This window comes from Phyllostomus discolor, chromosome 9 (assembly GCF_004126475.2).
Source record: "Phyllostomus discolor isolate MPI-MPIP mPhyDis1 chromosome 9, mPhyDis1.pri.v3, whole genome shotgun sequence".
NCBI lineage: Eukaryota > Metazoa > Chordata > Mammalia > Chiroptera > Phyllostomidae > Phyllostomus > Phyllostomus discolor.
The window spans coordinates 7,899,340-7,912,546 of NC_040911.2; the positions used below are offsets into that span (position 1 = coordinate 7,899,340).

Here is a 13,207-nt window from a genome sequence, read left to right on the forward strand (position 1 = left end):
ACAGCGTGAGCAGCATGGATGAAGCTGGCATTCATTCAGCTGCGGAACAAAGGAATCCACTAAGACAACTACACACTCCTTCCTCCTGCCACCCCAGGTACGGGACCTGTGCCACAGGTTAATGACACTGTAATAAAGAGAAATAAACAGCATCAGGGATGAAACCACACGTGTTCTGGGCAGCTCCAGGAAAAACTGGGTGGGGGGCGGAGTTTGAAGGGGAGTTACATGTTAGATAATGTATGGAATCACAGGGAGGACTTGGGTTGAGTAAAACAGAACTCCAGAACCTGGAATTAAAGAGCTGGCTAGCCGGCATAAATGAATCAACTGTTTTGAAATCTCCTTTGCTGCGCTTGTCCTGCAACATTGCTGGACGGAGGAGCTGAGCTAACCATGGAGGAGCTGAGCTAACCGTGGAGGAGTTCTCTCCCCGGAGTTTCATGCTCTGGTTGGTTTTCTAGCAGTTGTGGCAGCGCCTCTGCCTGCCTTATTGAAGGGTCAGTCTTGCCGGTGGGAAAAGGTCAAAGAAGCAAGAGCCCCCCATCCAGTGTAGCCCTGCTGGAGGATGACAGTGCGTTTCTCCCTCTGTGGCCTGACTCTGACGCTCCAAACAAAGACAGTAGATGAATATACAAACCCAAACGTGGCCAAATTCACAGGAAATATTCTCTGTGCAAGATGGGTGCTGGCTGATGCAGTTTTACACCTTTGGGCTCTCGCTGAAATCCACCCTCAACCCCTGCTTCCTCCCAAGTGAGAAGAAGCCCCTTATGGGGCATCTCTCGGGCAGCAGCAGATGGAAGAGGAAGACACATCTTGCCCAGGGATGCACCACAGTTTTAACTGCCATAGAAACAGAGCCAGGTTCCCAAAACACATTCCATTTAACCACTCTCTCTCACCACCCCCGTTACAGTGCTTTCTGAATTTGCCATCTCCTAGAAGTGGTCTAGTGATTTGAACTTTCAGGGTTCCCTCACAAGGAAGTAGGTAACTTAAAGTCAGTATCATTGTCCATGATGTTGACCTTCAGGTCACAGAGGGTGAACTTTTTTTATATGCTTGAAAGCTCAGCATGGTAAGAGGTGAGGGAGGGGGAAGGGGCCCTTCGATGCTAATGGACTTAGATGAAAATCAGCTACAGGGTAGGGAAAAGAGCGGGAAAAGCCCAGGCCAGTGCCTGGAGGAAGGGAGCATGGTGCTGTGATGAAATTCCACCGGCTTTAGATAGTAGCTTAAGCACAAAAGGCCACGCTGGGCCAGGGGCGGATTGCACCGCCACGTTCTTCCAGCTCCCTGGGACTAGACAGTGCGTTCCTTTCAAGGGGAGCAGAACCTGCCGTAGAAGAGAATGGTCTGGGTTTTGTTGTGTCTGATGAAAAAGAGGAAAGGGCGATTGGCATTAAAGGTCTCCCAGGACGGTGCAGACATCATGCTGCCGACAGCCCCACTGGCTCCGACGGCCTGGGTGCCATTTTCATCCACCTCCACGAAGGTTTTGTGGACAACCTTAGACAGGTACAACTGGGGATTTGGAGAGATTCCAGTGAGATCAGCCTTCTTTTCGTCGAAGATATCCGTGATGCCCATGTTTTGGAGAATAGAATTGAGATCATAGCTGTCTTCCAAGGTGAACCGGGGAAAGCAGACAGCTACTTTCTTTTCTGACATATTTTCTGAACTGCTCCAGGCCACTATTTTTTCATAGGTGATATTCTTTTCAAGCTGCAAGAGGAATAAAATAATGGTTGAGGGTCAGATTATGAGCCTGCAAAGAAAGCCCCAATTACCTCTCAGAGCCCGAGAGCATGTCAACAGTTGGTAACAACCTTCCAGTTTTTTTCCCTACACCTCAACATACTCTGATTTCATTTAAATCTCCTCCAAGCAAACCTCTTTTCTCTATAGGAGTTGCAGGAAAATCTGACCTCCAGTGTTCTCTGGGGTCTGACAGACTAGTGTTCAAAGCCCAGCAAAGCTCAGCTGATTAAGCTGGGTGAGCATGACCAAGCCTTGACATTGGAAGTTTGATCTCTTCTATAAAGCAGAGATGAGACCATTAGGCTCTTCAAGGATTAAACAAAATAATGTAGTTAAAGTAGCTAACCTAATGCAGGCACATAATAAATTTCGGATGATGGTAATTACTATAATGACTATTCAGTGTTTCTCTCTCTCACTTTCTCCCTCCCTCTGTCTCTCTCTCTCTCTTCACCCCACAGGACATGTACTGAGCTTCCACAGCCTTTGTTCATTCCCACATCACAAGCAATCTATTCTAGTGTCAGAACCTCCACTGCCTTCAAGGCACAAGCACCCCAAAGCAGGATTCAGCTACAGAGTCTTTAACTGAGCTACAGCAAAACAGCCTGCAGAAGAGGCCAGCAGCCGGGATATTCAGGGGGAAGGAAAAGCCCTTCTATCTGTAGCAATCCTCAAGTGGCTCCTCATCCAGATTCCATGATCTGGAGAAACTATGACTACGGAGCACAGCAAGATTGGAGCGGAAAGCCTTGGCCTCCGTGTTTGGCATTTGCTCTTTGCTAGCAAATGAGTAACAAAGGCATCGGATTCAGAGTCTTACATATCCTTTGCTGAGCTCTGGCTGCTCAGGCACCGCCCTGCCTCAGGAGGGTAGGTGGTAGATGGTGCTCTCTCCGAAGACCTGTATGGAGACACGCTGGAGAGACAGGGAAATGGAGGGTTACCTCCTGCAGGCCCGCCAGGTTGTCCGCAGAGTGAGACGGCAGGATGACGAACATGCTGAGCTTGCCCTGGATGTACTGCATTTCCAGGATCTGCGCCCTCACCTCCTCGATGAAGCCCATTCTGAATATGCCCTTTTGGTTCATCATCTTCACTGTCTTCTTTTCGTTCTGTGGCCAGCAAGGAAGAAAGTCACAGGACTGCCACGATAAGCTCACAAACTCACCCGGTCCCCAACCTCCCTGAAAACACAGGTCCCTTAAGACGAGCAGGGCCTTCGCCAGATGTTCTGAGCCACACCAGTGGCCCAGCCTATGAGTCACGTGCCTGCTGGTCAGCTGGCCCTTACTTTGTCAACGCTTCCTCTTCCTGTGATGTTAACAGGTTCCTCAGCTCTCAAGACCATTTGTTGGCAGATTATCTGTCCAGCCTACCCACAGCCTAGCTGCCAGAAGCAAGCCCTGCAGCTCTCTCCCTGTCTTTTATTCCTCAGCCACCCCGACCTGGTGGCCTCATACAACTCCTGCTCCAGTTGGACCGAATCCCTGCATCACAGGGCCAACAGGAAGCTGGGTTAAATGATGATCATCTACACAGTAAATGACAGCACCTGTCCCACAGACTTCCATCCAAAGAAAGGGCACAGCCCCAGACTTCTTAAACCTCATAATAACCTCACAGTGTGGGGGGGACCATCAGTCTACAGATGAGGACATGGAGCCCTTGAGAATGACACAGCTGCCAAGTGCTACCCTGGGGTCTGACGCCTCCCTTTCCGTCTGTTCTGCAGCCTGGCGGCTTGGAACACGGGTCTTCTTAGGCCCACGCAGGTGTGAATCCCAGTGCATGGAGCTGGCTAGGTAACACCACCTTTGCATTTTCTCCCCTCAGCTGCTAAGTGGGAGTAATGATAACACCCATTTTCATAATGTGATTTTAGGGAACAAATGAAATAACAAACAGAAAATGCTCAATACACTTCAGACACTGATTTTCGTTAACAGCAAAAGTGTTCTTGTTATAAATGTAAGCTGCCGCCCAGAGGCCCAAGTCTTAGATTTGTGTGTGCAAACAGCAAGCCGTTCTCAGTGGAAAACTCAAGGGACCATATGGGAAGCCACGTGCTCTGACACGTACCTCATTCAGAGAGAAAGGCGCGTCCACCGTGTTTTCACTTTCAAAGTATTTCTCCCACTTGGCCTTGAAGTACACCGCGTTCACCAGCACGAGCACAGTTGAGTTGTCAATGGTGTCCTTGCTGAAGAGGTCCTTGATTTTACCTAAGAAAATTTGTTTTCCAGAGAATACCTTGAATATGATACCAAAAGTATTTATACCAAAAGTATAAATACCAAAAGTATTTATGTAGACAGATTTTTTTTGTGCAGCTTAACATCCCCAGAGCTAGAGAGTGTCTCATTCAAGAGCTGACCCCAGAAAAGTAAGCCACACAGAGTCCTGGGTGGGGCAGGAGGCGGGGTTAGCTTGGGAGCTGGGGAGGAGGCAGGATCCAGTTCAGAGGCTGAGCACTGAGGGATTTTTCCCCCTATCATTGGGAGTGGACCTTGGCTTCAGAAATCCTATGCCCTGATCTCTCCTTCAGAGTAAAGACCCTGCCCCCTGGTCACATGATAACGTCCTGGAGAAAAAGGACTATTGTGTAAACTTTCTGTCTCACACACTCATCAGAGCATCACACACAGTCTTACACATCAACAAAACGGCATCTAAATGTACAAGGCAATGACATGAAACCTATTTTATAAGGACTTTCCCATGCCCTCTCTCATTCCATCTGACATCAATCATGAGAAATAGATACTATTCTCTCTTCTCTATAGGAGGAGAAAGTACAGCTCATGAGAAATGAGGCCACACAGCCACAAAGCAGGAAAGCTGGCTGAGATCCGCCCCGGAACCTTCCTTCCCACTCTCAGCTCAGCTCTGGGCTCCTTCCATGGTAACACAGCCCCAAGGCAGACTGGGAGAGCCCGTGGCTAGCTGGCCCCCAAGGCAGACTGGGAGAGCCCGTGGCTAGCTGGCGATAGTTCATTTTCAGCACACATCCTTTTCTGCTCCAAAACACTGAGTCACCGGTGCCATTACTGGAATGCAGGCCTGGGCCTAAAGATGAGAAGGCCTTTCCACCTCAAGAAGATTTCCACTTAAATCTCATAATAATACCTTATTTTGTCATCATCTACTCTGGGAGAGTTAACTAACTAAGGAGAAATTAAATATTCATACCTTAGTATAAAGTTTTTAGTGAACCGGCTTTCCTCTTGGCAACTGAGTGCAACCCTGAAGGTATGGCGGTTTTTGTGGCATGGGGAAGAAATGAGGAGAAATAATTCTGGAGTTTGGGTATATCCCCCAAGGAAAGGCCGGGCAGGGGGAGCCCAGCCCAAGGCCAGTGTTAGAAAGACAGGACATAGGGCCTATCCTCATGTAGGAAAATCTTTGCTTGAAAAAAGTACATTAAAACACTTGACATCTGCCCTGGCTGGCGTAGCTCAGTGGATTGAGCTTGGTCTGCAAACCAGTGTCAAAGGTTCGATTCCCAGTCAGGGCACATGCCTGGGTTGCTGGCCATGGCCCCCAGCAACCGCACATTGATGTTTCTCTCTCTCTTTCTCCCTCCCTTACCTCTCTAAAAAATAAAAATAAAATCTTAAAATCTTAAAAAAAAATCTTAAAAAAATAAAATCTTAAAAATACACTTGACATCTGTTGTAAGGAGACATGAATGGTATGTCAGAGAGGTGATTTCTTTATTTGGGCTCATAGACTCCACTTTTCATTTTAGATTTTTATTTTGTTTTTATTTTTAGACAGAGGGCAAGGGAGAGAGAAAGACAGAGAGAAACACAGATGTGAGAGAGAAACATTAATTGGTTGCCTCTCATACTGGGCCCCAACTGGGGACCAAACCTACAACTCAGGCATGTGCCCCAACCAGGAATCGAACCAGCAACCTTTCCTTTTGTGAGACAATGCCCAACCAACTGAGCCACATTGACCAGGGCTGCTTTTCCTTTTAAAAATGAAGAGTTCATGTTAAAATGTTACAGGTCATTCTGGATGACTCTTAGACGCTATTAAACAATTCATCATCTATCCAAGCATTTGGTAAAATCCTTCTGGTCTACTGCTTAATATCTCTCACATCCCTCCACCTCTCTCCATTGCCATGACCACCACGTGGTCCAAGCCACCAGCACCTCCCTCCAGGTCTTCTGTGGTGATGCTCTCACTCTGCCATTGGCACCTGCACCCATCCACTCCTGTCCACCTCCAATCTGTCCCCCAGTCTACACTCAGGGATGCCTTTTAAAAGACACGCACCCTGTCTTCAACCTCCTCTGGCTTCCTTTCATTCTTTGTTCACCGTGTAAATCAATCCTGAAAACTTTTATACCTGCATGGGTTCTCACTAAGACAATGTGACTTTATATATTAATTATAAGTAAATATAAGACACTGAAACAGATATTATAGATTTAAAGCTCCCTACACCTCAATTAAAGAATAGTTTTTAAGTGTGCTAAATTGTTTTTGTTATATGCTAATTATTGTAAGTCCAAGAGATGGGGGTCTCAAGTATTTCTAATATGACAGACAAATCCCAATGTCAGTGGGTATTTTAGAGAAAAGATGAGTTTCTATTCTACGGGCAAGTGAATGTTCAGTGCTGAAAACCCTGGCGTGGCTCAAAAAATGGGAGTGATCGTGCTCTCAAAAAGACACACTAAACTCCAATCAAAGCACGTGCAGCATCAGAAATATTGAAAGACAAACACCATATGATCTCACCTTTAACAGGAACCTAAACAACAAAACAAACAAACAAGCAAAATATAACCAAAGACACTGAAATAGAGAACAGGCTGAGAGTGACCAGAGGGGAGAGAGGAGGGAATTTCAGGGGCATTTCAGGGGGAAAAGGAAACGGTTTACAGGAATGAGTATAAAGGACACATGGACAAAAACTACAGGGGGTGGAAATGGGAGGAAGGTGGGGAGGGATGCGGGGGGTAGGCTGGGATGGGAGTAAAAGACAGAAAACTGTACTTGAACAACGATTAAAATAAATTTTCTAAAAAAAAATTTTTTTAAAGAGAAATATTGAAACAAGAAACAGAACCTATGAGAAAGAACTATCCAGAGCATGAAATTATGGGTTCCATTTACTAAAGAAAACACGAATTATGGAATTCTTTGGAAGTGAGACATCTCCCTCCATCATTTCACAGATGTGGCTCCAGAGAACCGGAAAGCTTATGGACACCAAGATCATTTGACCAGTTTAGCCGCTGTCAGCCCCAGTGTCCAGCAGTTTCTGTTGTTTTTAATGCAAACATCACAGCACGAAGAACCGTGTACTCCACCAACTCAAGCTCAGAGGCAAGAGATAGGCAACGTACACAGATTGATACTATCTAACCAAGCACAATTTATGTCTTTTTTGGAACAGCCACATAAGTGAGTTACACTGAAGAAAACATTAGAAAGAGGACAAGGAAGAGGAGAGGGCAGACGAAGAGAAGCACTCAGAGGGGTCAAGGCTGAGGATTTGGGGAGCCAGGCAAGAGTGTGTGATGCGCTGGGCTGCCAGCGAGCCAGACAAGGGGGCAGATTTTATCGAACCGACACATGATGGGGGGAGGGGTGTTGCTCGTGTTCACACAGTGCATTTAGAGACTTCCATTTTGCTGGGATCTGGATAAAGTTGGAAGGCGAGTTTCATATTTAAAAATAATTGCATTTACGGTGAACCCCAATTTTCGCCACTCTTCGCTATCGGTAAATGCCCCTTCACTCGGAACACCTGTGTTTCTGGTGAACCTCTGATACAAATAAGGCTTTTATTATTCCCATGTCCCTCTGAACAACCAGATTCTCCTCACATCTCTTTACTGGCCCTTGAAAAGAAATAGATGTGGTTAACGTCCTGCTGGGCCTGGTGCTTGGCTGAAAGGTGTGTCCCCTCTATGACGGAGCAGAGTGACAATCAGTACCTGTCGTGGCTAAGCATTGTAACTATGTGAACCGTGCACGGGAAGCGCTGGACCCGGGTACTGGACGAGAAGCACACGGGGGCGTCTGGTCCCTGATGGAGGAGGAACCTGAAAGCATGGGGGGGCGGGCCAGCGACAGTGCGTGGGGCTTGCTTACCCTGGGACTGAGACTCCACCCAGAAGTTAATCTCCTGTCGGGACTTCTCAGTGTCTTTCCGGAAGTCCACACTTTCGATGGTTGTGTGATAAAACTGAATCACACCTTCCGAGTACTCCTGTCAAATGAGAACACAGGGAGAAGGTGGGACGGAATCCTGTAATTGTGCCCTTAGTCGGCAGCCGAGCAGGCCCGGGCCTCGTGGCTCACACCGGATGCAGGCCAGCCTCTGTCTACCCCCAGCCCAGTTAGCCAGAGCCTCTGCGGTTGCTATGGTGACGGCTGAGCCTACAGACCCCTTATTTATGGGCCAGCCCCCAGTTATAATGGCACACGGCCTTCCTACCAGGCGTCCCTGTGTTCGGGCACTCCATTTGTGGAGACATCTCGAGATGCAGATCAAGTAACTGGATGACTTAGCTGTACATTGTTGCTATTTTTAAAAATTAAAACTGCTTAATGGTAGCAGAGTTTCTGATGGAGGGGACAAAAAAAATTTTAAATAGGGTGATGATGACTCAACGTTGTGAATGTAATTAATGCCACTGAATTGTAGATTTAAAAATAATTAAAGGACACATGTTCATGTCATGGATACTATACAATTTTGTCAAACATTAATAATGTGGTATACCCAAACCACTGATGGGGACATTTTTATTAAGTGAATTGTAGGATACGTGCACTTATACCTCAGTAAAGCCGGTTTTAAAAGAACAGCGTGTAAAAATCTCATTTCCATTGCAAGGAAACTGGTTATTTTGGTCCAAGTAGGCTGCCCCTCCCCTTCCCGGGCCAGCCCTAACCAGCTGGGGTGCACCTTCGCCGCTGGCCACGCCCCTCCAGTTTACTGCCGTGGATGTGGCGCCTTCTAGTGGTGACAGAGGAGAATGAAGCCCGGACTGGGATGAAGCGTGCTCTGGGGACAAAGCAGTGTGGCCACAGAGACAAGAGTTGTGCCTTTTGGCTCCAAATCCAGCCTACACCATCCCACTTCTTAAGGGAGTGCCATTTCTCTTGGGGAGAAGGGGGGGGGGGTGTTGGTAGAACCAAAGGTGATTTCGGGAAAGGGCCTTGGAAGGCGGGGAGGGGGGGTGGGGACAGCAGGAAGGGGAGCTACCAAGCCCCTCTACCAGGCCCCTTGACTGGCAAAGAGGCCACAGCAGAGACCAGCGTTACCAAACCCACACACACGCTCTGAAGGCCCCGAGTCACGTGGTCCTCTTTCCACTCACAAGAAGCCTCGTAAACTGCTCCAGCTGAAAACTGGGGGGAGGGCCCCAGCAGGTGTGGGAGAAGAGGTGAGCCCTGGACCTCCCACCAGCCCGCCACACGTATCCCACCAGAGAGGTGTGCATTCTGGATGGCGTGTGATTTTTACGCGGTGCGTTCCCGGGGAGCTCGAAACGTCCTTCTTGCCCAACTCACCGGACAGATTGGAAATTCCTGCTCTCCGTAGAGCCTGTTCGCAATGCTCAGGGTGTAATCAGCTTTGATTCTATCTAATCTGGAGAGAAGCTGCCCAAAGCAGTAACTGAGACGCGTACTTTCATCCTCAGAAGACCCCGCCTAACAAAAGAAGAAACAAAATGTGATCTTAATCAGCTACAAGCAAGTTGCCATTTGGCTTTGTTACCATGTGGGGGAGCAAGACGAGAAGAAGAGAAGAAGGAAGAGAGGGAGAGGTCCAGGTGGGAGATCCTCCACGAAAACCAAGTCTGCAGGGCTTTCTGCAAGGCGCCTTATGCTTCGGGTCCGTGCGCCCCGTTTTTCTCCGCATTCAACAGATACAAGAAAGAGAGCATCTTTGCTCCGCCTTCCTCTTCAACGTCTTTAGTTTGAGGGATTTAGAACCTGGAGAATATCATTCCTGCCCCTGGTGTGAGACAACCAATAAAAGGTGTGTGTGTCAGTACAGATTTCAGCAAGAAATAAAACAGGCAAAAGTGGAGGGGAGACAGTGAGAATCCCACAGCTGATGCCCAGCGCCCCCTGCCGTTCATCCTCGGCCAGACCTGGAAGAAGCAGGTGCGTAAGGGGACTTCGAGCTCAGCTTCTTTATCGTGAACAGAAGCTACTGGACCCTCCTCTTTAGGAAAGTAGCATGCAACCAAGAAGAAATAAGATGCATGAACAGAAAGGGACTGTGGGCCATACGGGGTTATTGCTGTTGTCGGAGCGGTCGATGACAGCCAGGAGCTACGCACCCCTCGGCACCAGCACCGACAGGACAACCAACGCGAGCACCTGTGAGGGCAAGGGCAGGGGCTGACAGCGGCTCACCTGTGGAGCAGCTCCTTTCGACCCTTCCAGGGGGCTGTGGGCCAGCACCTCCCGCTCTTTGTCTTTCAGACAGGGGTCCCCCGCTTTGCTTTCACTCTGGGAAAACTCGTTGAAGTGGAGGACCTGCGTGGGGATGGCATGGGCTCTCTCAGACAACATGAACTGCACGAAGTCTGGAGAGCTTCGGGGACATTTTTATGATGTGACCAGGACCGTGAGCACAGAGTCAAACAAAAACAATCAGCAACAGTGTAAAGGGAAGTAGATACTTCTTCTAACTTGGGTTGTGAGGTGGAACGGAGGAGAGGTCAACCGAGCTCCGCCCCCACCCCCTTGGGACACGTGACAACCACTGCGACCAGACTGAAAGGCCGACCGGTGTCCCTGAGCCACGGGTGGTTACTGAGCCCGTGCGAACCCACTTGGAAAATACACGTCAGATTTGGAAGACTTAATATAAAAAAAATGTGAAACATCTCATGTAAATTTTAATTGAATACATATCGATCCAATAATATTTTAGATGTATTGAGTTAAATAAAATACATTATTAAAATTAGTCTCACCTATTTCTTTTTATTTCCCTAATATGGCTACTAAAGAGTTTTAAATCACACACATGAGGTTCAAATCCTACACACATCTGACGGTGCTGATCTAGCGCTTCAGGCTGATCGAGTGAGGACCCGAGGAGATGCGTTCGTTACCCAGAGCCTCATAGACATTTGGGGGTCCGGCGGCGCATCCACCCCTGCTCAGGGTAGGGTAGGATTTCTCCCAGGGCCTGGAGAGAAATATGTCTCAAACCTGACCTGCAGGATGCCAATCACACTCTAAAGCTAAGTGTTGCTAAAGGAATAAATAATGTACCAAAAACAAAGTAAATTGAGAAAGTAGAATAACCCTAAATGCATGCCGTCTTCATCCATTAAGTCGGTCCTCTGTCCTAGAGACAGCAGCTGGGTTCAGAGATAACCCCTGTGCTCTGTGCTGGTTCCGGGAAGTGTAAGATCAACCTTGGGAGCCTGGAGTTTAAGGGGGAGTTGCTCTTGTCACTTTCATTCATTCATTCATTCATTCACTCATTCATTCTACACACAGGGATGAGGGTACGGCTTTGAGGCTGGACCTGGGGTTACCGTATCTGCACCTGGTCAATCTGGTGTGCACTATCACTTCTGGCCCCCAGACGGACCATGCCAAGGGCAGCTGAGAGGCTCAGAGGACAGAAGAAGATGTTTTTAGAACCATCGCTTTTGCTTATCTCTTGAAAAAAGTCAAAGCAAAATTTGGAGTTTGCTGCAATGAGACAATCCATCGTGTCACTGATGACAGCCTAGAACAAATAACAAGAGAGAGAGAGAAAAAAAATGATGATCAGAGGAAAACAGGTAAATAGACAGATCTTATTTTAAATACCCAAGATATAACCATGAACAGTTATTCAGTATGTTATTAAAACCTGGAAAACCAGGTCTTTGTCACCCTGGTATATAGATATTGATTTTGATAATAATGCAGAGAGGAATCTACTTTCACCAGCGGTGTGAATTGGTTTGCTCGGGCTGCCTTCACAAATTACCCATGAACCAGATGGCTTAAATAACAGGAATTTATTCCGCCTCAGTTACGGAAGCCAGGTGCTCAAAACCAGGGTGTTGGCGGGATTGGTCCATTCTGGAGGCTCTCAGGGAACGTGGTTCATGCCTCTCTCCCAGCTCCTGGGGACTGCCAGGCATTCCTTGGCATGGAAAGGCATCATCTTTGCTTCCATCTCCACATATGTTCTTCCCCGTGTCTTCTGTGTGTGCACCCAACTATCCCTTTTCCTGTGAGGACACTAGCCATTGGATTAACGCCCACCCTAATCCAGTAGTTTGACCTCATCTTAACCTGACCGCGTCTGCCAAGACCCTACTTCCAAAGAAGATCACATTCACCATTACTAGGAATTAGGACTTACACACATCTTTTGGGGGGTCAAGCTCTGCCCAGTTCATGAGAGAACTTCCTTTATTCGGGTAAAACAAAATCACAGGATCCCATGTCCCCATGGTCGAATTACAACCAAGAAAACGTCAACCCACCTCCTCCTTCTGCTGGTTCTACTTAAGAAATGTGTCTGTGCTCCCCCTGAATGTTCTGTGAAAGAATATATGTCCTTCAAATTGTCACAGGTCATGACCTTTGTTAACATTCCCACCTTTCCATTCATTCCCTGTGAAAGAAACTATAGGGCTTGGGGCACTTTAAATAGTGCTTGCCATTGTCCAAGAGATAAAGATTTTGAAAGATGCTGAGGGTTTGAAGTCACTAGGTGTAACCCCTTCTCTTGACAACATAGAACCGCAGGTGCTGTAGAACCAGAGTAAGGGAATGACTCTCCCAGAACCACCCTCGCCCCAGCCGCTACCCCCAAAATCGATTCTAGAGAGTGTCAACACAATCTTATATAGATCTCACTCTGAACCTGTCCCTCTCAAATAAAATTTTTTTTCTTTTGTCTTCTTGCTTTTGGATATTGTGTATTTCCAAGGTGGAAATGTAGGCCCCTTATTTGTTTTTTTATCAGCAGACAGATGGCACAGAGCAAGCATTAAAATAGTTACTGCCTTGAACTGAATGGCATATATTGGTTTCAACGTCTTCCCACTTTAATAGATGCTTTTAGTCCTTCCAGCGTGATTCAGAAACATAACCTGAGGGAATTTTTAAAACATGCCACATATGTCCTTACATCTACCCCGAAAAATATCCTTCAAACAAAGAAATCACTGTTTGGCTACATCTAAACTCTGACTGCTGATGTGAGCTCTCTTAATAGGCTACAACTTGAAAACTTGTGTTCAGTGGGCTTCAGTAATCATCATGTTCAAACAGACCTGAAATAGCCTTCTAAAATAGTAAGGTCCCTCAGAAATCTATTTAGCTCAAGGAATCAATAAAACCCAATTATAAGTGACTTTGTAATCATAGTGACCATTTAATCTGAGCCCACAATGTCCCTGCCACCTCACAAATATTGTCTCCAATTTTCAAC

At 47.2% G+C, this 13,207-nt stretch overlaps 1 protein-coding gene across 1 annotated transcript; it reads right to left on the bottom strand.

Moving 5' to 3' along the window:
- Positions 1-402: 402 nt before the first annotated feature.
- SERPINB12 (serpin family B member 12) lies at positions 403-11,496 on the bottom strand. The gene is made up of 7 exons (XM_036010167.1): positions 11,318-11,496; positions 10,168-10,290; positions 9,313-9,453; positions 7,885-8,002; positions 3,847-3,989; positions 2,712-2,879; positions 403-1,728 (listed from the first exon to the last, which is right to left on the bottom strand). Exons 1-7 carry the CDS (start codon positions 11,483-11,485, stop codon positions 1,324-1,326), a joined length of 1,266 nt encoding a protein of 421 aa, XP_035866060.1. The 5' UTR covers positions 11,486-11,496; the 3' UTR covers positions 403-1,323.
- Between the last annotated feature and the right edge of the window lie 1,711 nt (positions 11,497-13,207).

Bases quoted from the DNA above. Each gene is read 5' to 3' on its own strand.
- SERPINB12 (XM_036010167.1), bottom strand. From the start codon at position 11,485: ATGGATTGTCTCATTGCAGCAAACTCCAAATTTTGCTTTGACTTTTTT. The intron at 8,003-9,312 runs GTGAGTTGGGCA...CTCATTTGACAG, and splicing joins AGGAATTTCCAATCTGTCCG to GAGTACTCGGAAGGTGTGAT. The intron at 2,880-3,846 runs GTACGTGTCAGA...TGCTGGCCACAG, and splicing joins CGCCTTTCTCTCTGAATGAG to AACGAAAAGAAGACAGTGAA.